Source organism: Electrona antarctica (genome assembly GCF_951216825.1).
Source record: "Electrona antarctica genome assembly, chromosome: 15".
NCBI lineage: Eukaryota > Metazoa > Chordata > Actinopteri > Myctophiformes > Myctophidae > Electrona > Electrona antarctica.
In genome coordinates this window covers 47,004,347-47,030,266 of record NC_136796.1, presented here as the reverse complement: position 1 = coordinate 47,030,266, position 25,920 = coordinate 47,004,347, and the positions used below count along the sequence as shown (strand labels likewise).

The window sequence follows — 25,920 nt, the reverse complement described above, 5'->3', positions numbered from 1 at the left end:
TAAATGTGATGAGGTCAACACATTAGGGCATATTTGGGCAAGTGGCTATGGACAAACTAGGGGGTCTATGGCCACACTAGGGGTCAAACTAGGGGGTTTTCATGATTCTGAATCCATTCCAAGCATTAGTTTTGCACGAAAAACACTCCTTCGACTTACTGTGTCAGAAACAGCTAGCAATATACATTTTGAACTCACAAAAGTGACTACTGGCCAATAACAGCGCGCCTTTTCTGGGACTTCTGTTTTTTATTAATAACGAAATAAAAAATGACGCTCCTTACGTTAATTCACATATTGTACACATATTGAATAAATTGTCTTCTTCGTTTCTATTATTCCAGAAGCCACAGACCAGGGTCTCCAACACCCAGCCTTCTGTCTGTGAAGAGTGACTGGTCTATGGGAATACCTCCTAACTTCAGTAATGAACCTGGACCTCCACACACACAGTATGTCAATCCTCCTGTACAATATATACCCTATGGACCTCATTCACAACAGCGTTTACGCTCATATCGTGCAGCGGAGCGTGAGCGTACGGGCATTTACGAGGATTCCCAAATTACGTGGGAATTCATGGCCATGGCCATGAACTTGACGTTGACGTCCGTTGGTCGTAAACTCCGCTCAGTTCCACGTCAGCTCAGAGGGTAGTGTACTCGCGATCTAGGCATGCGTATATTTATTCAGAAGGCTTTAGTCTTCATGCTGAATCAATTAATAGTTGCCAGACCTCAAATAAAATATGTAGGGTGTGTCCCCAATATTGGTCAGCACATAAAAAAAAATAGCCTATATAAAAGCCGAGAGGCATTGGTCAAGTTAGCCTATAGTCCTATACAGAAACTGCCCCCGCGGCCGAAGACCGACACCTTTTTATTTATTTATTAGGATATTTCTAGCATTCGGCTCACTCTCAGCAGCCTTCTACTCGCAGTGCAACGCGTTGTGAGCTTGTAGATCGGCTATCGCGGACTCGCGCTGCATGTTAGAAAACAAACTCACAATTATAATAAGAACATGCACTTATCTGCACTGTACAAATCCAACGTTGTTTAGTGTAGTAATGCCTGCAGTAGGACTATTTAAATTGTTTTGTTACGGGGCTCCTCTGCTCTGAGTCAGTTATGACTGTCGGTGTGTGTGTGTGTGTGTGGGGGGGGGGGACGGACGGACGGACGGACGGAAGGACGGACAGCAGCATGCTGCCGCTGAACCAAGTCCAATCTGGGTGAAATTCACATCGTAAAATTAATATAACGGCGCGTCATTCGGCCAGTCATAGTTTTAAGCCAGCTCACCTTAATTCATTATAATATGGGCAACTGTAGCTGTGTAGGCTGTAGGCTACTACATTGATCTCATCATGAGATCAATCAAGTTTGGTGCCAACTAAAGCCAAATGTCCCGCGGATCATTTTAATATGACGACATCATGAAATGAACCTGCACTTATACATCTGACAAAGAGGATATAGGCTACCCGCCGTATGGTTGACATTTTAATTATAGCTATAGGCCTACGTGTCCATGATCAGAACAAATCCATTCTCCACATGGCTTTCAGACAGATGACAGTGAGATGATATTAATCTAAAAGACGGAATTCCACTAATTAATCAATGCAGCTCTGATTAAAAAAATAAATATCGGATGTCTTTTTATATATATCTGCACAGCACTGACCGTGTCAGTGATTTCTTTCCAGCAATCATTTTTATTTTAATTTGGAAAATATAATTATTTTGTTGCTTCCACACCGTCAGGAGGACTCGTTTGCACTGTAAGGCCTATAGTTTTTTGACTGCTGTCTGCTGAGTCATGCTTGACGGCTTTTATGGTGTGAAATGGGGCGTGGAACAATGTAAATGTTAGTTAGTTAGTTAGTTAGTTAGTTTCATTTATTTGTCCACGTATGGAAATTTGTCTTCGGTCTCAACAGTAAAAAACAAACAGTTACAACAACAGCAACAACACGTAACACAATTATTTTCTCATGGCAAAACAAAAAGTGCAGGACAACAGTGGCAAATACATTGAAAAAACAAACAAATCTAGCGAGACATGGTATCATTTAGTGCCTCAATGGCATTTGGTATGAAGGAATTTTTAAAAATGTTACGGTTAGCTCTTGGCACTTTGTACCGTCTACCAGAGGGAAGTAGCTCGAACTCCCTGCAGAGTGGATGAGAGGGGTCGTTTGCTATCTTGATAGCTTTTCTACGAAGTACCTCCTTGTAGATACAGCCTATTTGTTGCTGTCTCTTCCCAATGATTTTTGATGCTAGGTTTACTATTCGCTGCAGCTTGCCTCTTCCTTTAACATTTAGATTTCCATACCACATAGCCATGTTAAAAGTCAAAATTCCCTCTATCAGGTTTTTATAGACCGTCTCCATAATATGCTTACTCACTCCAAATGAGTTGAGCTTGCGTAGTAGATGGAGGCGTTGGTTACAAGTTTTAAAAATCTGGTCAGCATTTTCACTGAAATTGAGTTTGCTGTCAATATATGTGCCTAAGTATTTAATAGTGTCTACTATCTCCACTATTTGTCCACCAATTGTAATGGACTGCACAGGTTCCTTTTCATGAATGACAAGTTATTTTGTTTTTGTCACATTGATCCCTAAGGAGCTTTTCTCGCACCAGTTCTGAAGAGATGACACATGTACTCTGTATGCTTCCTCCCCCGCTGTGTCCCCCTTCTTCAGTAAGGCAACCAGGGCCATATCATCCGCATATTTGAACAAATGAAACATATCCTGGTCTAACTGGAATTAATTTGTATATAAGGAGAAAAGTAAGGGGGATAAGATAGTCCCCTGTGGAGCACCGGTGTTAAGCACAGTGATGTCGGACAGAGTATCATTAACACGGACCTGTTGAGGACGGTCAGAGAGGAAGTCTCTGACAAGATGGATAATACCTCCATTTACCCCTATGTCAATGAGTCTCTGCAGAAGGGTGTGTATCTGCATGCTGTTGAAAGCAGAGGTAAAATCAATAAAAAGGACCCTGGCAAAGTGGGAGGGGACTTGGAGATGCTTTGACAGGGTGTTAAACAGGCTGATAGTTGCATCATCAGTTCCTCTCTGACTTTTATAAGCAAATTGGAGATGATCTAAGCTGTTAGAAACCATCGCTGTGATTTGTCTGCTTATAACTCTTTCAAAACATTTTCCCAAAATGGAAGTAAGAGCAATGGGCCTGAAGTCTTTTAGTTCAGTGGCTCCAGGCTTCTTGGGGAGAGGCACAATACAAGATATTTTCCATAAATTGGGCATTGTTAGAGAGTCAAGCAAATACTGGAATAGCATCAACACAATACCTTTAAGTTCATGAACATTTTCTTTCAACACTCTACCTCTAAGGCCATCAGGCCCAGGGGCCGAGTTGGGCTTAATACAGGAAAGGCTAGCTACAATTTCATTTTCACTGAGTGTGATAGGGACATACTCCGGAATGGACATACACACACTATCACGCTCAGCACTGAAGTCATTCTTATCAAAACGGCTGAAAAAGATATTTAGATCGTTAGCAAAAGATGGAGAGGGGTGCGACAGGGGGGTACGCTTTTGCTTAGTTTCCCTGCCCATCATCACATTTAAACCTTCCCATGCTTTCTTGGCATTCCCTGCAAAGTATTGGTACTCAACTTTATCTTTGTAATCTATTTTTGCTTGTTTCAGTTTAGATCTTAATTCACATCTTTTTTCTCGAACTAACTCAACATTACCATTTTTAAAAGCATGTTTCTTCTCACGAATGCAACCCTTCAGATCACTAGACATCCATAAGTTATTAGGGAATATTTTGACAGATTTAGTTCGCATGATTTTACTTTCATTAAACAACAGATAGGATGTAAACGTGTCAATCAGTTCGTGAGGGGTGTCACATGAGTTAAGAAATAGCCAGTCAGTCGTTTCCAACTCGCATCTCATTTCCTCCTTACAGTCCTCTGTCCAGGTCACTATTTCCTTGGTCACTGTTTTTTCCCGTCTCAGTTTAGCCCTGTAGCGTGGGAGTAGGTGTATGACATTATGGTCAGACTTCCCCAAGGCAGGCCTGCAGGTGGATTTATAGGCGTCTGGTATGTTGCCATAACACTTGTCCAGGGTGCGTGCCAGGCGGGTCGGACAGTCCACGTACTTGTGTAGAGTGGGCAGGTGATCGGACAGTTCACAAGAGTTAAAGTCCCCTAGCAGCAGAACGGGTTGGTTAACTGCGCGGGACAGAGCGTTGTTGTAGCACTCGGCTATACTGGCCGCAGCCCCCACAAAATCCGGCCCAGGTACATAGGCCAGTATGATTGTAATCTGGCCAAACTCTCTCGGGAGGTAGAATGGACGAAATGAGACCACCAGGATTTCATAGTCATGTGTGCATACGCGTTCCCGGACCGTATACTGGGTAGCCCAGCGTGTGTCAATATAGACACACAAGCCACCACCAATAGATTTCCGTGACGTATTAGTGTCTCTGTCAGCCCGTATTATTGTGTAACCCGGCAGATTTGGGTCTGACATCTCCTCCTTCAACCAACTCTCTGTAAAACAGATGAGGTTGCTCTGTCTGAATTCGTTGTCGTATTTAACTTTAGCGACCAGTTCATTAATTTTGTTGCTCAAAGAGCGGACATTAGAAAAAGTTATTACCGGCAAAGGATGTCTGCTGCCGCGCCTCCTTAATCTGGCTCTCACTCCACCCCTTGATCCTCGTTTCTTATCTTTATTCCATTTTCGCGTACCGGTATTTTTAAGTTGTGGATACTTGTCCAGTGAATCCAAAACAGCGTCTCCTGGTTTGCCTGGGTGCCTGAGCGATAACAGCTGATCGCGAGTATAGGCGAGGACGCCGACTTTTCCGTGTAAACTCCATACTTCAGTGATTAAACAACTGAGAAGGCACACAGCCAGGCACAGTATCATGCCGACGTTAAGCTTCATTTTGCCACAAAGATAATTGGGGTGCGATTGCTTAGGACGACATAAAATACATAAAAAACAGCAGACGAGACAGACAGATGAGACACTGGGTCAGCAGCAGAACCGCGCCCCTTTACATCCGCACTATACACACTATAACACTATACAATATACACACTATAACAGTATACAATATACACACTATAAGACTATACAATATACACACTATAACACTATACAATATACACACTATAACAGTATACAATATACACACTATAAGACTATACAATATACACACTATAACACTATACAATATACACACTATAACACTATACAATATACACACTACTTATGTTTGTAAACAAATAATTGGTATATGACCAGTGTTGTACCCGCGTTCAAAGAACGATCGTTCATAAACTCGTTCATATTTCGGGTGAACGTGAACTGAACGTACTGTATTTCTGCTTGATGAACGTCATTGTGAACGCGTCAGTGTGAATACGTTCACACACGCATTTCTGGCGTGTGTGAACGTCACTTTCTCACGTTCAACTTCGTTCAAGAGTGACTGTTTCCATAGAGCCTTCCAGGCAAAATCCCCGCGATAAAAAACACCCTAAACATGCCTTAATATCTTGCGGAAAACCAACCAATAAGTCCTTATCCGACACAAATTAACTAATCTTTCTCAGCCGTCGCTGGAGCGCGCATCGCCCACTCATGTTTAATTAAACATAATGTGCCACGAAAAATAGCTTCCTATAGCTTAGTTGGTTAATTTTGCGTCGAGGAGGTACGTGTCCTGGTGTCCATAATATCGCCACAAACAGACAACAAAAGACATCTCTCTCCCACAGTGAGTGAAGCGCAGTGATGCCTGATTTATTCTTCGTCGTACTTGTGTTCTGTGTTCCGAAAGTAGCTGATCTACAAGCTCACAACGTGTTGTGAGCTTGTAGATCAGCTATTTTCAGCATGCAGAGATATGCAGGCTCTGAGAACATTCAGAAACTTTTGCCTTCACAATAAAAGCATGCAGCTTTCACAAGTGTGCCCATAAAGACATGGAAAATAATTAAGAATTCGGTGGCATTTCACATTGCAAAAGAGCATTTTTTGTAAAATGTTAAAAAAAAAAAAAAAGATAAGGAATTAATTTGGATAATGGTAATGGAGATATTGTAAAAGTTGGCACTTTATTAATCCCAAAGTTGTTTTTTAAGATTTGGACTTCATTTGGAATAAAGTCTGTGGTTTTATATGGCTATGGGCTGTGGCAATAATAAAAGAAAAAAAGAAAAGAACGAAAAATAACTATAATAGTTCCTTTTTTGGAACGATGAACTTTAGTTCCAAATTTTGAATGATGAACTATGAACGGAACTAGTTCATTTTTAAATTTTTGAACTGTGAACTGAACTAGTATAAAAAAAATAACTTTCCCAACACTGACTATGACACAACTCACTAACTCCATTTGTCAGTGGAGTGTATATCCTGCCTTCATTTTTTTGAAGGCAGTACACCATTGTCCATGTGAGATTTATCAAGTGATCCTATACAGCTGATCCTAGCGTTCATTTGCTCGGATCTTTGATAAATGTCGCAGCTGAAACAGACCGTCATTTAAATAACACACCCTTAAATGTTCTCGAAAGGCCTCGATGAACTATATATTCCAAATTTGCGCCACATTTTCACGATTTTTCTAAAATAGCAGACCTATGAGCTCGTAGTGCGGCACCGCTATTTTTCAATAGCTAAAGTATAACATAATGCTTTAAACACCAAAAGGGATTCCCGCCCAGAATGGGTTAAACCAATCAGATACGATAGAACCACATTTATCTGAACTGGTGTTAAACCAATCAGATAGAACCACATTTATCTGAACTGGTGTTAAACCAATCAGATAGAACCACATTTATCTGAACTGGTGTTAAACCAATCAGATAGAACCACATTTATCTGAACTGGTGTTAAACCAATCAGATAGAACCACATTTATCTGAACTGGTGTTAAACCAATCAGATAGAACCACATTTATCTGAACCATAAAGGTCTTTTCAGACAGGAAGTCAGACTCCAGACAATGTGGAGTTCAGAGGTGAAGCTGCACGATACAGACTGACTGCTTGTGTGCATGATGTCCTGTCTATGTAATAAACTGTTTTCTTTATCCTTTAATTACCCAGGATAGTATCTGAGCACAAGTGCTCATTTTCAGCAACGCCCTGCACATAGAGACACACACATTAAAACCTGGGAGCTGACCAGTACAACCACAGTCTTAGGTCACATTCTCACCTAATACTTCGGAGAAATTGGGATTCTTGCATATTTAATTTGCTGCGGTTTTCCTTCACACTGTCATCCGCAGCAATTGGAAACGCAGCAGGGGGGACCTTTATCAATGTGTTCCATTCATAAACTAGCCTACACAGTGAAATCCATGGTGATAAAATTATCACCCCCCCCCCCCCCCTCTCTCTCTCTCTACGCACGCAGCCACGCACTGTTCTTTTGGGCATGGAGGCACAGCGCTGAGCGCACTGATATAACAGACAGCAGCGCAAAATGTTTACAAGTTTATCGAGATGAAAGTCCCTACTACCCAGTCCCCACACACACAGTGACAGCACTCCATGTTTACGGCACGCACAGACAGACAGACAGACAGAATATTCTGTAGGCTACACTGCAGTGTTTTTATGTGTTTCCTTAAGCAATTGATTAATGTACTCATCCTCATTTCGATCAGGGCTTCAGTCTCCTCATTCGACCACGTCTATCCACGGTAACGGGACACCTTTGCGTAAAATATGCCTTCTCCGTCTCCAACTGTGTTCAGCTCCTCACCCGCCACATTGTTTGCTTAATTTCCTTTATTTACTGTGGATTGCATTCACACCTGCACCGAATGTAATCAAGTGCGATTGGAAGCGAAGCGAAACCCCTGTTTTTGCTCGGAGTAGAATGCGGTTCTTTGATACGCATTAGGATTCGAATGAGCCTTCACACCTGCCAAACAAAGTGCACTTTCTGACAATGGGCAGCAGGATTCGTTTTAATCGCAGCAAAGCTTTCTGGTGTGAATGTCACCTTACCTTATACTGTTGTACTGACCAGTACAACCACAGTCTTATACTGTTGTACTGACCAGTACAACCACAGTCTTATACTGTTGTACTGACCAGTACAACCACAGTCTTATACTGTTAACCACTAAGCAGCTCCACTGGAGCAGTTGGGGGTTCAGTGCCTTGCTCAAGGGCACTTCAGCGGTGATGGGTGAGTGATGACAATCACTTCACGACTAGGCATGTAACGATATATTATATATTGATATATTATATCCCAACGATATGTATCGATTTATTAAAAATGAATATCGATTTTTTTTTTAGGGGGGCTAGTGTGTGATATGAAATGTGAGCTGTAATCATATTCCATCATATTTTGGAGAGAAATGAGACAGACTCCATGCAGTCACTTTCAGTAGTAGAGGCCTGCATAGGGGAGCTGTATGTGTATGTGACACAGGTGATGGTCGTTATTGATGCTCAATAATACATCAAGGAAGGCAATTATGTTTCTGCACTGTCAAATAGGTCTACATCTATCCTAAGATGCCATCAAAGAAAAGAAGAAATGTTAACTCGAGCTAGGTTTAAACATGAAAGCATGTTTACAGTTGTTGCACAGAAATTAAGTAATTTTACATGAAAAGTAATGCTACTTTTGCAATGTAGTTAAATAAAAATTGTGAAAAAAGCTTGGGGGGAAGATGAATCATTAAAAGAAAATGGTATCGTGAACCTCATATCGTGATACGTATCGTATCGTGAGTTGAGTGTAGCGTTACATGCCTATTCACAACCCATATTTTTCCTGCCCGTCCAGGGAATCGAACCGGCAACCTTTCGGCAACAAGGGCACTCCTCTAACCATTATTGATTGAAAATCTTATCAGTTTGTAGAATGGACATTTCAAAGAAAGTACAGGTCAATACAAAATCTGATATGTACAATATACACAACACAACAACAACAACATATTATTATTGTATACCAAGTACCAACACAATGCAATGTGAACATATACTTATATCAGACATGAATACATAAATATGAGCACACACACACACACACACACACACACACACACACACACACACACACACACACACACACACACACACACATCTTAACATCTTTATTTGCATTCACATTTAACAAGAAATTCTTGAACACAAACAATAGTGGATGCACAAACTTGGAAAACTCTACAACAAGTGCTTCAGGATACAGATCACGGGTACAGAAAGCATCGCCTAGAACTAGAGAGCAGAAAGCAGCAAATTGCCATCTTCCTCTGCTGTGGTCACATGGTTTACAGTAAACTGCTGATATCTTATCCTTCATTCTTATCACATTGTTTTACAAGGAGCTATATGGTCTCTCACACACACACACACACACACACACACACACACACACACACACACACACACACACACACACACACACACACACACACACACACACACACACACACACACACACACACACACACACACACAGTGTATGTACATATTAGAATAACTATTATATGTATTCGTGTCCACAGAGAGGGGTGCGTTGTGACTGAGGCTGATCAGACACCTGGACTGAAGACACCCAGTCAAACCACACCTGGACTGAAGACACCCAGTCAAACCACACCTGGACTGAAGACACCCAGTCAAACCACACCTGGACTGAAGACACCCAGTCAAACCACACCTGGACAAAGTAAGAATGTGCACTCATTGAAAATTCATAGTCAGACTAAATGTTCAAATTATCGGTGTGTATCAATTATATCTAAGTGCAAATAATGAAGCTAAACAATTATCAATCCTGGACAAAAACAGCTGATCTTACCTTACCTTTGGCAATGTTGCTTATCAAAAAGCATATTTTCTGGGGGTAATTAATTAGTAATGTGTGCTGTAAACATGTAAAGCTATAAATTAACCTCAATGTTTAAAACATTTTCTTCTCATTTCAGATGTCAGTCTGCAGGATGATTTGAACGATTATAAGGTCAGTTTGGACAGTCTTGATGAAGTGAAAGACGACATGACGGAAGAGTCTGGAACCTCCGTCACCAGCACCTACTCAGAGCTCTACATCTCAGCGGGAGAGAGTGAAGGGGTTAATTGCCAACATGAGGTGATACAGCTTGAGACAGCTTCCAACATGAAGACCTTCCATGACGAACCAATCAACTGCTGTACAATCTTTAAGATCCTCCTCCCTGGCAGAGAGACACCCAGCACAAGTGTTCTGACCGAAGGCATCGCTGGCATTGGAAAAACATTCTCTGTGCGCAAGTTTGCTCTGGACTGGGCAAGAGGTTTGGAGAATCAAGATATAGATCTCCTGGTTCTCTTTTCATTCCGGGAGCTGAACTTGGTCAGAGATGAGCAGTACAGCCTTCTCAAACTGATCCATGATTTCCACCCAACATTAAAGAAGGTCACAGCAGAGCAGCTCGCTGCCTGGAAAGTTTGCTTCATCTTTGATGGCCTCGATGAAAGCAGGTTTCCATTGCACTTCGACAAAAATGAAATCATCTCTGATGTCACAGTGACATCATCGGTGGATTATCTGTTGACAAACCTCATCAAGAGGAATCTGCTCCCCTCAGCCCTCCTCTGGATAACCACCAGACCAGCAGCAGCCAATCAGATCCCTCCTGCATGTGTTGACATGGTGACAGAAGTGCGAGGGTTCACAGACCCCCAGAAGGAGAAGTACTTCAGGAAGAGATTCAGTGAAGAGAAGCTGGCCGACAGAGTCCTCTCACACTTGAAGACATCGAGGAGCCTCCACATCATGTGTTACATCCCACTCTTCTGTTGGATCATTGCTACCGTTCTGCTGGACATGTTGAGGACACACACCACGATAGGACAGCTGCCCAAGACCCTGACTGAGATGTGCTGCCAATTCCTGTTGGTTCTGACAAACAGGAAGAAGCAGAAGTATGATGAGACTCATGATGTGAAAAAGAAAAAAAAGAAAAAGGGGACTCAACAGCAGCTCACAAAGACTGACAGGGAAGTTCTTCTGAATCTGGGCAAGCTGGCATTTCAACACCTGAAGAAAAGTAGCCTCATGTTCTACCAAGAAGACCTGGAAGAGTGTGGTCTTGATGTGAAAGACGCCTCGCTGTACTCAGGCGTGTGCACGCAGATCTTCAAAAGAGAGAGTGTGCTGTTCCAGAAAACCGTCTACAGCTTTGTTCATCTGAGCATCCAGGAGTTTCTGGCTGCAGTCTACCTGTTCCACTGTTTCACACAGAAGAACATGAAGGTACTGAAGACATTCCTGGGATATAAATACTACAGTATCAGATCCCTCTCCGACTTCCTGAAAGCTGCTATGGAAAAATCCCTGAAGAGTAAAAATGGCCACCTGGACCTCTTTGTCCGCTTCCTTCATGGCCTCTCACTGGAGTCCAACCAGAGTCTGTTAGGAGGCCTGCTGGGTCAGACAGAGAACAGTCCAGAGGAGATCCAGAAAGCCATCCAGAACCTGAAGGAGATGTTAACTCGTGATGATGTCTCTCCTGACAGATGTATCAACATCTTCCACTGTCTGATGGAGATGAACGACCACTCACTACATCAGGAGATCCAACAGTTCCTGAAGTCAGAGAACAGAACAGAGAAACTGTCTGAGACCCAGTGTTCAGCTCTGGCCGTCATGCTGCAGATGTCAGAGGAGGTTCTGGAAGAGTTGGACCTGGACAAATACAACACATCAGAGGAGGGGCGAAGGAGACTGGTCCCAGCTGTGAGGAACTGCAGAAAGGCTCGGTTAGTAGTTAACACATGGATTGACTGCCAAGCACGCAATACTGTGTCCTATGATCCTTTCAGTGGTTTATGATAGATGGCGCTCTTCACCAACGTATGAATGATGCTAGGTTGCTAGGCAACAGATAAAACCAGTATGAATGATGCTAGGTTGCTAGGCAACAGATAATACATAAAGTGAAAAGTCTGCCTCCCGTCCGCCTCAATGTAAACAGATTTTGAAAATGCATTTATGTTTTTCCGCACATCATCTATCTGAGAGCAGGCTCTATTTTTTAGCGGCCAAAAACATCTAAGTGACAGGTTGAAACAAGCGTTTAAATTGCTTCTGAAGTCAGTGCCATATTTTCCCAATGTCAACCCTGTCTGCATGTGCAGTTCCGCTTCAATGTCAACCCTGTCTGCATGCTTAGTACTGCTACAATGTCAACCCCGTCTGCATGCATAGTACTGCTTCAATGTCAACCCTGTCTGTCTGCATGCACAGTACTGCTTCAATGTCAACCCTGTCTGCATGCACAGTACTGCTTCAATGTCAACCCTGTCTGCATGCACAGTACTGCTTCAATGTCAACCCTGTCTGCATGCACAGTACTGCTTCAATGTCAACCCTGTCTGCATCAGTGTTGTTTTTGGCAGCAAATTTAGATTTTAGTTTTAGTCATAGTCTCTTGAATTATGTAGTTTTAGTCACATTTTAGTCACCAGTAGGAGGTTGCACCACCTCGCACTAAGTTCAAACGTAGCCTAGTAATTGCGTAAATGGCCTTTACGTCAAGACTTATGCATTACTAAAATTTAAGCTGTTGCACCACACAAATTAGTTATAACGTATCTCTAAGTAACAACTAAATATTTACGCAAACCATGTGGCAGCACTAAGTCCTAGGAGCAGTCTACTAACTTTGTTATCATGGCTGACCGGGTTGATTTCATCGACGCATTAATTCAATATAAGGAAAGACCCCGTCCTCGCCAACGCGTTTTGCGAGACCCACTACACCCGCTTGATATTTATGATGATGTTGACATATTTAACAGATTCCGTTTGTTCCAAATGAACTGTTAATTGATATACATTTAAAGAACATTTAGTCAGTAAAATATATTCATATGGATGTCAATAATTTACAAATGTATAGATCATTTAATAATCAATATAAGATATTTAAATACAATACATGTACTATCATACCTGTAAATATATCAAACAATCTTTGAAGTAAACAATATCTGATAAATAAAAAAATATCAACATCTGATAAATACATACATTGACAAGATAACGTTTACTTCCTAGTGTAGAAACCGCTCGTTTTCATTGGATCCGGGAGCTATGACGTCATTTTATGCGACTACACATTATTTTAACAGTCTAGGCACTACTAGTTATGTTATGCCTTAAACAGTCGTGGTGCAACACAATTTAGTAAGCCACTAGTTACAAACTAACTAGTAGTTACTAAGCCTCTAGTAAGGACTTTACTCCACAACTTAAGATTTTACAGTTAAAGTTTTACAGTTGATGAACGAAATGTATTTTGGCGGGCCTTGATGTCGTCGTAATGACTGATTTTACACTTGCTGAAAATAGCAGATCTACAAGCTCACAACGCGTCGGCTATTTTCAGCATGCAACTAATTGTAAAATGAAATTAATTAGTCCCTTCCTAACATTTTAGTCTAGTTTTTATTTGTTGACGGAATTGTCAGTATATTTAGTCTTAGTTTTAGTCATCATAGCTTATAGTTTTTATTTAGTTTACATTTAGTTTTCGTCAGTGGAAAAAGGTAGTCGACGAGCATTTTCCGTCTTAGTTTTAGTCGACTAAATCAACACTGGTCTGCATGCACGGTACTGCTTCCGTAAGATTGACATTGTGAAAACATGGCACAGTATACAGTAACTTCATAAGTGATTTAAACACTGGTTTCAACCATAGAGTATATATATAATAGAGACTGAACTGGCGCGAAGCTCCGCCCCCCCAGCTATTCATGTCAGTGGAAGTTGCTCAGTGGCGTTTTGAAGCACCCGGAAGACTGCCGGAAGTCCCTCCCCGGACCTCAACTTCGAGGTCCGGAGTGACGTAGGGCAACCGAGCGCTCAATGTTAAAGCCCAGCTGCACGGGGTTTCCCGGTCATGAATCCACGGGTCCGCCTGTAGTCCCTCCTCCTACCACTAGGACCTAGAGCTTCAACGTTGAATAGCATCACTGGCCCCTTGGTTTCAACCTGTTACTTCGATGTTCTTGGCCACTAAAAAATAAAACATCTGAGAGCATACTGTAGGTTATGACATTTTTTTGACAATATTGGGGGAAATCGAACTAACGTTCAGTCTTCATTTCACACCTTCTACTGCTTTGATATCTATATTGTTTTCTTCCTCTGTTATTCTGTGCTGTCAAGTGGTGTTGTCTATTCCAGGGGTTCTCAACGTTTTTGTCTGGGGAGCCCCGGAAATGCTTTGGCCATGTCGTGACCCCCGCCCCGCCCCGCCCCCCTCTCCACCAACAATACAAATTGACCGCTACAATAACCTTAATTATAGAGAAAATACATCATAAATAAATACTGAAACCCAGATATAATCATTAAGGAAAGTGTATGCATGCACTGTGTATGTAAACTCTAAATTTCCATTGTCCAGCTATTTAGTTGCAAAAGAAAAAAAGTTTTTTTAATAATTTGGGGACCCCCCAAATTAAATTTGCAACCCCCTGAGGGGTCGTGACCCCCAGGTTGAGAACCCCTGGTCTATTCCACACTCTGCTCCTCTAAATACTCTTCATATCTAGATAACTACATCGATTTGTTTTCAGTTAACTTCCATGGCAGTGAACTAGGTATAATTTGTTTTTATAATCTCTTATTTAATCTGCATTTACAGACTTGTTGGCTGTGACCTCAGAAAGACAGACGTTGAAGTTGTGGCTTCAGCTCTCAGCTCTAATCCTTCCCATTTGAGAGAATTGGACCTCAGTGAAAACGACCTGCAGGACTCAGGACTAGTGGAGCTCTGTGCTTCACTGAAGAGCCCACACTGTAGACTGGAAGTTCTAAAGTAAGATGCATTTACCATATTTATTTTGATCACTTGATATATGAATGCTGTGTTGAGAATGTATTAATAAGCTTGATATTGATATTAATAAGCTTGGGGCAGCGGTGGCCTAAGGTTTAGAGGAGCGCCCTTGTTGCCGAAAGGTTGCCGGTTCGATTCCACAGACGGGCAGGAAAAATCTGGGTCAGGAAGTGATTGGTCATCACTCACCCAACACCGCTGAAGAGCCCTTGAGCAAGGCACTGAACCCCCACCTGCTCCAGTGGAGCTGCTTATTGGCCCACAGTATAAGACTGTGGTTGTACTGGTCAGCTCCCAGGTTTTAATGTGTGTGTCTGTCTGTGTGTCTCTATGTGTGCAGGGCGTTGCTGAAAATGAGCACTTGTGCTCAGCTACTACCCTGGGTGAATAAAGGATGAAAAATAAATCATGATAACACAAGCCTATGTGCCTAAGTAGACGTTAAAATGACCCCAACCATGTTTCAAAGTGTAATATCACTTTAAGGCCAGTGTATCGGCTAATTCATCATATGACGGAATTTCTCACAACGCGTTGAGGAGCTTGTAGATCGTCTATTTTGGTATTGCGACCCATTGTAGCTACGCCACAGTTATCAAGCTTCTTAATAATATTATAATAATAATACTAATATGCTGGAAGAAAGAAGCAAACATCGTGAATATAGCCGATCTGCAAGCTCACTGTGAGGTGTTGTGAGCTTGTAGTTTGTTAATATTTTTCACATTCATGTAATGGTTACAATTCCATGTGCTTGTCAGGGTCCCCAGTTCAAATATTATTATTTTGGGGGTCAGGGTTTGTTTTAATGGAACTAAACTTTATAGTTACTAAAGCATCCAGGTGGGGGACAAGAAAGTCCTTTAATAGATGGCTGTAAGCAGGTTCTAAATCCAGGAATAATGCATATTATAAATGTGTTATTTATTAATTCATTCATTCATTTATGTATATGTTTTCATCTGGTGTTTCAGACTGGCTCACTGCGGCTTGTCAGAGAGATGCTGTGAAGCTCTGGCCTCAGCTGTAAGCTCTAATCCCTCCCTAAGAGAGTTGGACCTGAGCCTCAACGTGGTGAATGATTCAGTCCTGGAGAACTGCAAGTGAGTAGACTTGGGGCTGTGTCCATGTTGGACAGTGCAGTGTTTCCCTTTACAGTGTATTCACTCTGACACGACGTCACAAAGCATGCAGAGAGAACAATGCAGTGCCTCAAATAAACTATAGGATAGCAGGTCAACAATGAACATCTGTCTAAACAATTAACATCTAAATAACATTCTGTACATTTGCGGTTGATGTACAAAGACATAGTGTTGCTGTCGGGAAGAAACCAACTCCAAAATGTTCATTTTTCAGAAAATGAAACATATTTTTTAAGGGAAATAAGAAAACCTTATATTTTGAAAACAAAGAATACTGCCTCAAATTTGGTATTGTGACTTTATACATGTATATTGTCAATTACCTGCATGAGAGAGAGAGGGAGAGATGGTGAAGTTAGTTGCTTTAGCAGACAGTTTGAGAAGGAGAGAGGCGGTGGAGTTAGTTGCTTTAGCAGACAGTTTGAGAAGGAGAGAGGCGGTGGAGTTAGTTGCTTTAGCAGACAGTTTGAGAAGGAGAGAGGCGGTGGAGTTAGTTGCTTTAGCAGACAGTTTGAGAAGGAGAGAGGCGGTGGAGTTAGTTGCTTTAGCAGACAGTTTGAGAAGGAGAGAGGCGGTGGAGTTAGTTGCTTTAGCAGACAGTTTGAGAAGGAGAGAGGCGGTGGAGTTCCTCACGACAGCAAGGATATCCAATATATGTGCATAGTAAAGTTGCATCAATAAGGTATAAAAGGAGAGTGGAGTGCTATAGGGGTTAAGGTGGAGTCTGAGGAGGTGATGAGATCCAAACTGGGCAGCAGTGAGTATGTCTGGATGAGCTGCAGGGCCAAGATAATGATAGGAGAAACACTGTAGTGTCAGCTAGTGGAGACGTTGTGTTAGACAGTTAGACATTGATGCATTGTTGTTCTACTTCCTACAGAGTGAAACACTGTAGTGTCAGCTAGTGGAGACGTTGTGTTAGACAGATAGACATTGATGCATTGTTGTTCTACTTCCTACAGAGTGAAACACTGTAGTGTCAGCTAGTGGAGACATTGTGTTAGACAGTTAAGACATTGATGCATTGTTGTTCTACTTCCTACAGAGTGAAACACTGTAGTGTCAGCTAGTGGAGACGTTGTGTTAGACAGTTAGACATTGATGCTTTGTTGTTCTACTTCCTACAGAGTGAAACACTGTAGTGTCAGCTAGTGGAGACATTGGTCCTCATTCACAACAGCGTTTACGCCAGAGTGTAACGGAAGCGTATACAGATACTAAATATCATCGTATTTCTCTGTCCGATCACGCTGCGATTTGCTCCCGTCTTATTCAGGGAAGCTGGTGTAATCACTTCATTTGTGCGGATCGCAGAGTGTAGCCTTTCCGCATTTTTCCCAAGCGATTCGCCTGGTGTCGCCTGGTTAGAACGCCCATCCCACACCATATAAGGCAACAGGAAATATCGAAATACGTCATCATAGCCTGCACCGGGCTTGAAATTATATACAACAGCCGCGATGAGCTTGTAGAGCAGTTAATTTTGACAGGCGGGTCTCTGCACGGACAGATCTTCAAGCAAACAGCGCGAGTTTTGTATATAATTATAAACGAAACTTGCCAACTTGGCACGCATTGCTTCACTCCTTGTTAAATGTCAGAACGTATAATATGTTACATTACAGTTACTTTCACATAATGAGAAAGAAGTTAATTTGTACTGTTCACCACACAACCAAATGCTATATTAAAACTCGGCAATGATAAAAGGCCCTATTGATTAGTCTACTGCGGTGATTGATTCCCTGCCCTGCACTGTCGGATTTGGAAAGCAAATATATGGACATGCATGGACACAGGACATATTTTCTTTCTTTTTTTTCTTGTGGGATTTGGACTTAAGGCTATATTTCATCCGATCCAACTACGTTGTATGTTTCCTCAGCTGCAGGTAAGAGTTGGCTATTCTGTGTGGCGTCCGCATGTGATCAATATACATATTATAAATTAATACCACGACGCAAATGGAGGCAGATAGGTGCTTGCAGCAAATGCATTTAGGCCTACGTGAAACTTGAATTGGCTGAGTCTCTGTCAACATGCTGATCAGCGAGTTACAGTGGTAATAATAATCATCATCAACAGCCTTTCTTGTCTGTCTGTCCGTCATGTTTGTGAACAAGCGCGAGTGGAGGTGAGCTGGCTTAAAACTATGATATGACTGGCCGACTTTCAAACACGCTGATGCCATTCATTCAAATAGGCTAATGTGGTCTTCTATTTTTTATATAGGGCTAATCCCCCCCCCACACACACACACACGCACCGACAGTCAGACTGACTCAAAGGAGCTCCATAACGAAACAATTTAAATAGGCCTATACTGCAGACATTACTACACTAAACAACGTTGGATTCGTACAGTGCAGAATGCAGATAAGTGTATGTTCTTATTATAATTGTGAGTTTGTTTTTTAACATGCAGCGCGAGTCCGCGAGACTGCGAGAGCCGATCTACAAGCTCACAGCGCGTTGCACTGCGAGTAGAAGCTGTCAAGTGAGCAGCGCAATCGCGCATGCTAGAAATATCCTAATAAATAAATAAAAAAGGTGTCGGGCTTGCAGGGGCAGTTTCTGTATGGCACTCTAGGCTAACCTGCCTCTAGAATGCATGCATTTAGGCATACAAGTGATACTTGGCTTTTATATAGGCTATAATTTTTTTATGTGCGACCAATGTTGGGGACACATATGCCTACATATTTTATCTGAGATTTGGGGACTTTTAATTGATTCAGCATGAAGACTAAAGCCTTCTTAATAAATCTATGCAAGCCGTACACGACCATGAGAGGTGGCGCAGCTTTCAGCGGAATTTCCGACCAACCCACGTCACCGTCAAGTTCACGTTCAAGTTCATGAATTCCCACGTAATGTGGGAATCCACGTAAATGCCTGTCCGCTCACGCTCCGCTCACGTAACGTCACTTTATGAGCGTAAACGCCGTTGTGAATGAGGACCATTGTGTTAGAAGGTTAGACATTGATGCATTGTTGTTCTACTTCCTACAGAGTGAAACACTGTAGTGTCAGCTAGTGGAGACGTTGTGTTAGACAGTTAGACATTGATGCATTGTTGTTCTACTTCCTACAGAGTGAAACACTGTAGTGTCAGCTAGTGGAGACGTTGTGTTAGACAGTTAGACATTGATGCATTGTTGTTCTACTTCCTACAGAGTGAAACACTGTAGTGTCAGCTAGTGGAGACGTTGTGTTAGACAGTTAGACATTGATGCATTGTTGTTCTACTTCCTACAGAGTGAAACACTGTAATGTCAGCTAGTGGAGACGTTGTGTTAGACATTGGCCGCAGTTACATGCAGGCTGATCATTCCGAATAAATACTTCAGAATAAAATACTTCGGAAGTAATGTTTTTTGCTGCTAGTTTCCATGGGAAATGGTCATTCCGTATGAGTGTTTACATGGACGGTGTCGTCATGTGATATATATCGACGTAGCCCTGGTCCAGTGCTTCTCTCTTTCGCTGTAAGCACTGGACCAGAGAGAGAGAGAGAGAGAGAGAGAGAGAGAATGTTGAACACACACACACACACACACACACACACACACACACACACAAAACAGAAGGGGGGGGGGGGGGGGGGGGGGATCGCATGTATCCATTTTTCGCTGCACGCCTCAAGGCTATTGGATTTATTTGTGCTTCGTCTTTGCACAATGCACGTACATTGTGAAAGTAAGAGCTGATCTACAGGCTGACAACGTGTCCCATCTGTGGTCTTGTACATCGCATAAAGCATAAGCTTATCTGCACGATACACCATCGCCGCATCATCATGGCATGGCATATATTCCGGCCAAAGTACTGTAGGCTACCAGAGAATAAATTGGGTGTTTAATACTGCAGCTGATCATCAATGCAATTAAACTGCAAAGCCGTTATGTTTCATGATGTTTTGGTTGCAACGTATTGGAATAGACAAGTTAGGATATAGCCTATAAAAGTTGAAGGGGATAGGATGGACGTATAGCGCGTGCGTGTGTGTGTGTGTGTGTGTGTGTGTGTGTGTGTGTGTGTGTGTGTGTGTGTGTGTGTGTGTGTGTGTGTGTGTGTGTGTGTGTGTGTGTGTGTGTGTGTGTGTGTGGGCGGGCTGACGGCATTGCGTCCTCTCTCCTCCACTGTCTTTCTGTGAGTCCCACGAGGCCCCGATGCACTGTAAGGCTAGCCTATATCAAACATGTTTGAAAATTATCAGAGTGATCATGATCAACTCGGGACGGTTGGATCTTTGAACACTCACAGACCAGGGGGATCATCATCACTGCTTCTTCTTTTATTCGGAATTAAAGGGGGTTAAAAGTCCTCATGTAAACGTGGCCATGATGCATTGTTGTTCTACTTCCTACAGAGTGAAACATGGAGGAGAAGATTGGCTTACTAACCCTCAACTGAGTCAACTCAATACAAAACGTGAGTATCTGTCTGTCTGTGTCAACATCACACATTAACATTTTATACACTGTTGTATACTTGGTTGATGTCCTAAAAACTCTTATGCTCTCTACTCTGTGCTCTTGGCCTGGTCCTTAACACCATCAAGATAAGGTCATGTGGTTTGACAGAAACAATGGGCCTCATTCACTAACCTGGTCGTAAATAATGTATTTCGTCTATTTGGCATAAGTTCAATTCTGACGTGCGATGCATGAAAGGTGGTGCAGAGCCGTGATGTGTGCAGATCACAGGTGTGTCTCGTTTTTGTTAGAAAGTCACAAGTGATCTCCGTGTTGATCATTTGCATTGTTCCACGCTCCATTTAACAACATACAAGACAACTGGAAATAAAAATCACACTTGTGTGAACTGAGCGGTGCAACTATACATTTATTGGTATAGTTACTGATCTGTACTGTATTGTAGTGTACTGTGCTCTATGCTGTACTTTGATTATGTTTGGAGAAATTACAGAGTTACCGTGTGGGGGTCCCCGGAACATCCAGACCCCCAGGAACGCGCCCAGGGGGCCGGGGCGGTTTTGGCAAGCCTTCCCGCGTCCGACATGGTTGAGAAATGACAGAGTTACCGTGTTGCAGCTTTCCGTGCTCGGACAGAGAGACAGAGAGACGTACACATAGAGACAGACACGTACACAGAGAGACAGACACGTACACAGAGAGACAGACACGTACACATAGAGACAGACACGTACACAGAGAGACAGACACGTACACATAGAGACAGACACGTACACATAGAGACAGACTCGTACACAGAGAGACAGACACGTACACATAGAGACAGACACGTACACAGAGAGACAGACACGTACACATAGAGACAGACACGTACACATAGAGACAGACACGTACACAGAGAGACAGACACGTACACATAGAGACAGACACGTACACAGAGAGACAGACACGTACACAGAGAGACAGACACGTACACAGAGAGACAGACACGTACACATAGAGACAGACACGTACACAGAGAGACAGACACGTACACAGAGAGACAGACACGTACACCGAGAGACAGACACGTACACATAGAGACAGACACGTACACATAGAGACAGACACGTACACAGAGAGACAGACACGTACACATAGAGACAGACACGTACACAGAGAGACAGACACGTACACAGAGAGACAGACACGTACACATAGAGACAGACACGTACACAGAGAGACAGACCCGTACACAGAGAGACAGACACGTACACAGAGAGACAGACACGTACACATAGAGACAGACACGTACACAGAGAGACAGACACGTACACAGAGAGACAGACACGTACACAGAGAGACAGACACGTACACATAGAGACAGACACGTACACAGAGAGACAGACACGTACACATAGAGACAGACACGTACACAGAGAGACAGACACGTACACAGAGAGACAGACACGTACACAGAGAGACAGACACGTACACATAGAGACAGACACGTACACATAGAGACAGACACGTACACAGAGAGACAGACACGTACACATAGAGACAGACACGTACACAGAGAGACAGACCCGTACACAGAGAGACAGACCCGTACACAGAGAGACAGACACGTACACAGAGAGACAGACACGTACACAGAGAGACAGACACGTACACATAGAGACAGACACGTACACATAGAGACAGACACGTACACAGAGAGACAGACACGTACACATACAGCTGCGTAATGGAGAGGAGGCACCGCTCATAAAAACTACAGATCTGAGATTACAACGCGTCGAGTCTGGAATACAAAATGTACTTGAGTAAAAGTACAAAAGTATTGGTATCAATATGTACTTAAAGTACCAAACGTAGAAAGTACTCTTTATGCAGAATGTCCCATTTCAAGTTTTCAACTGTATAAAAATCTTTTGACAGAAACAATGGGCCTCATTCACTAATATGCACCGTGATGCGACGCATTGTGAGCTTGTAGATCTGCTATTTTCAAATGGCCAAAATGTATATGGGCAATGTGGGAAATGTATGTTTTGTAATAATAATCCAAATAACTAGTAACTAAATGTAATGGAGTAAAAGTACAATATTTGGAATCTGAGATGTAGTGGAGTATAGAAATAAAAGTGTTGGATATTGGAAATACTCAAGTAAAGTACTGTAGCGTTTACGGTCCCTCAAGCTGTCTCACTAACTTAGAAAATAAAGGGAGGAAACAGGATTGACGTTTTAACCAGAGAACTGGGTTTTATTGCCCTTTTAATACAGGCTATAACTGGGTTGGGAGGTTTTAATACAGGCTAAAACTGGGTTGGGAGGTTTTAATACAGGCTAAAATTGGGTTGGGGGGTTTTAATACAGGCTAAAACTGGCTAAAACTGGGTTGGGAGGTTTTAATACAGGCTAAAACTGGGTTGGGAGGTTTTAATAAGGCTAAAACTGGGTTGGGAGGTTTTAATACAGGCTAAAACTGGGTTGGGAGGTTTTAATACAGGCTAAAACTGGGTTGGGAGGTTTTAATAAGGCTAAAACTGGGTTGGGAGGTTTTAATACAGGCTAAAACTGGGTTGGGAGGTTTTAATAAGGCTAAAACTGGGTTGGGAGGTTTTAATACAGGCTAAAACTGGGTTGGGAGGTTTTAATACAGGCTAAAACTGGGTTGGGAGGTTTTAATACAGGCTAAAACTGGGTTGGGAGGTTTTAATACAGGCTAAAACTGGGTTGGGAGGTTTTAATACAGGCTAAAACTGGGTTGGGAGGGTGCTGAAAATAACAAAGAGTCTCTCTGGCCCAATCCCAATCCGCTCCCTTGCTGATTCAATGAGCCCTCACTGACTTAGCTGCGCGTCCATGTGAAGTCCACGAGGGCTTGATGGATGTCCCATTTGAAATCGGTAAGTCAGTGAGGCTGCAAGGGCTCCAAATTGTTGTGAAAGGAATGTGACAGCACTTTGAAGATGAGTCCACCATTCATGACACTTTGCATCACTTTATAAAAACTGTCCTTATTCACAGCCAGTGCCTACATGCTTGGCCTATTTATATCATGTCTATTTTAGTATTTAAGCTGATCGTTTTATTATTAGTTTCATAAATACACTTTCCTGTGTGATAGGGGTTGTAATATTCATATATAATAATATTCATTATAAATTGCATTTCCATATTATTTTACTTTGCTCATTAGTCATTTCTCATCATGTTTCCCTTATTATTATTGTTATTATATATATATATATATATATATATATATATGTATATATATATATATATATCCTATTCTTCCATTCCGTTTCCCTTTGAGAACAGTGAGAAAGCACTATTGTTTGTTGACATTCTAACCACGATACATAACTAATTTGCATATACTTAAATGATTGACGTTCGGACGATCCCCCTCATTCCCCTGGTAACGCTATGAACTGTGGGTAATTTCTTTGTCAAAGTCAGCCAAAGTCAGCATCGATGCTGACTTTGGCGAAGGGTGCATAAAGGGGCGGGGCTGAGCCCTCACTGACTTAACGATTTCAAATAGGACATCCCTCAAGTCCTCACAGACTTCACATGAACGCGCACCTAAGTCAGTGAGGGCTCATTGAGTCAGCAAGGGAGCAGATTGGGATTGGGCCAATAGGCTGACTTTGGCAAAGAAATTACCCACAGTTCATAGCGTTACCAGGGGAATGAGGGGGATCCTCTGAACGTCAATCATTTAAGTATGCAAATAATTTATGTATCGCGGTTAGAATGTCAACAAACAATAGTGCTTTCTCACTGTTCTCAAAAGGAGACGGAATGGAAGGATAGGATATATATATTTAATAACAATAATAATAAGGGAAACATGATAGAAATTACTATTGAGCAAAGTAAAATAATGTGGAAATGCAATTTATAATGCATATTATGAATATTATTATCTATGGATATTACAACCCCTATCACACAGGAAAGTGTGATAGTTGATAGGTGATGTAAAAAACATTTTTACATCAAGGACACCCAAAGATGTATGTAATTGGCCGCCGACCCCCATCTGAAAATATGTTGTCCCAGTCAGACCGACCAACGTGCGACAATAACATAGCCTACAGCCTATGTAAGAGGAATATAAACAGACCTTGGCGCAAAACTTCATATTTACCCTGCTCTAATGCAACAAAAGTGTGTTCTTACATCCTCCATTTCACGATTTCAGCACTCGTGAGTAAATTAATGTAATTGCTAATTTGCTATTATGAAAGTTTTCAGTGACGTTGCACCCACAACTTGGTTGCATTGTCGTCAATAATTAATCTCTTTAAAACGTTCTAATATTAATATAGCATATTGGCATTGTCTGTTGGTGCACACATGTTATATGGACCATGTAACAACATGGTCAACAGCACTGTTTGCAAATGTAGCTGCATTTGTTGGCCAATTTAGACAAAACATGCTGCTGCATGTTTCTTGTATTAATAACCATAAAGTAATCTCCTAGTCCTTACATAATAGTTTAGCAGCTCACTGAAGTTGGAAAGGCTGTGCCCAGTGCGGCTGTGTCTTGTGTGTCAGCGGGCAGCAGGCAGTAGTGGATATGCGCTAAACGGCGAAACGCATGCATGCATGTTAATTAATTAATTAATTGGCTGAATCTGTAGGGCCTTTTGATTTGGTGAAGCGCCAGGGCCTTGAGAGGGGTTGATCCGTCACTGGTCCCAGGGACCCCTCAGAAGCAAAGATATGAGTTCAAAACATTCGCTCTGAAAGAATATATATATATTCAAAGATTTGCGCCACATTATCGTTATTATTGTTTTTTCTAAAATAGCAGATCTACAAGCTCGTAGCGCGGCACTGAGTGCCGAGCTTGTAGATCTGCTATTTTTCAATAGCTAAAGTATAACAATGCTTAAAACACCAAAAGGGGTTCCCGCCCTGAGTGGGTTAAAGCACTTGCTGTGAATAAGGACAGTTTTTTTTATAAAGTGATGCAAATTGTCATGAATGGCACATCTTCAAAGTGCTGTCCCATTTCCTTCACAACAATTTGGAGCCCTTGCAGCCTCTCACCCTCAAGTACTTACAGCTGACGTCACTAAAGTCAATGAGGGTTCAGGGCTCAGGGCTTGAGGGAGGCGATTGGGATTGGGCCTCTGTCTGTCTCTGTCTAGGCTAGTCTCTCTCTGCCCACTGTGTCTGTCAGTGTGTTTCGATGCGAGGACAGAGTGGTGGAGTGGATTTGCCTCTAGAATCGGAATGTACTACGCTGTCATTTCAAAGCGACGGCACATTCCGCGATCACTTATGACGTGTATCAATTCAATTCAATTCAAATGGCTTTATTGGCATGGGGAAACATACGTTTACATTGCCAAAGCAAAAGTGGTGGAACAATACAGTGTCACACAGCTGGATCACTGGAACTCCGAACCCAGAGCCGTACAGTCTA

At 42.2% G+C, this 25,920-nt stretch overlaps 1 protein-coding gene across 1 annotated transcript; it reads left to right on the top strand.

The window, feature by feature from the left end:
• Positions 1-409: 409 nt before the first annotated feature.
• LOC306938120 (protein NLRC3-like) lies at positions 410-14,882 on the top strand (the record flags this gene model as incomplete). Its single annotated transcript, XM_079522134.1, has 4 exons — positions 410-452; positions 9,572-9,735; positions 9,995-11,810; positions 14,705-14,882. The coding sequence occupies exons 3-4, from the start codon at positions 10,066-10,068 to the stop codon at positions 14,880-14,882; spliced, it is 1,923 nt and encodes a 640-aa protein (XP_079378260.1). The 5' UTR covers positions 410-452; positions 9,572-9,735; positions 9,995-10,065.
• Between the last annotated feature and the right edge of the window lie 11,038 nt (positions 14,883-25,920).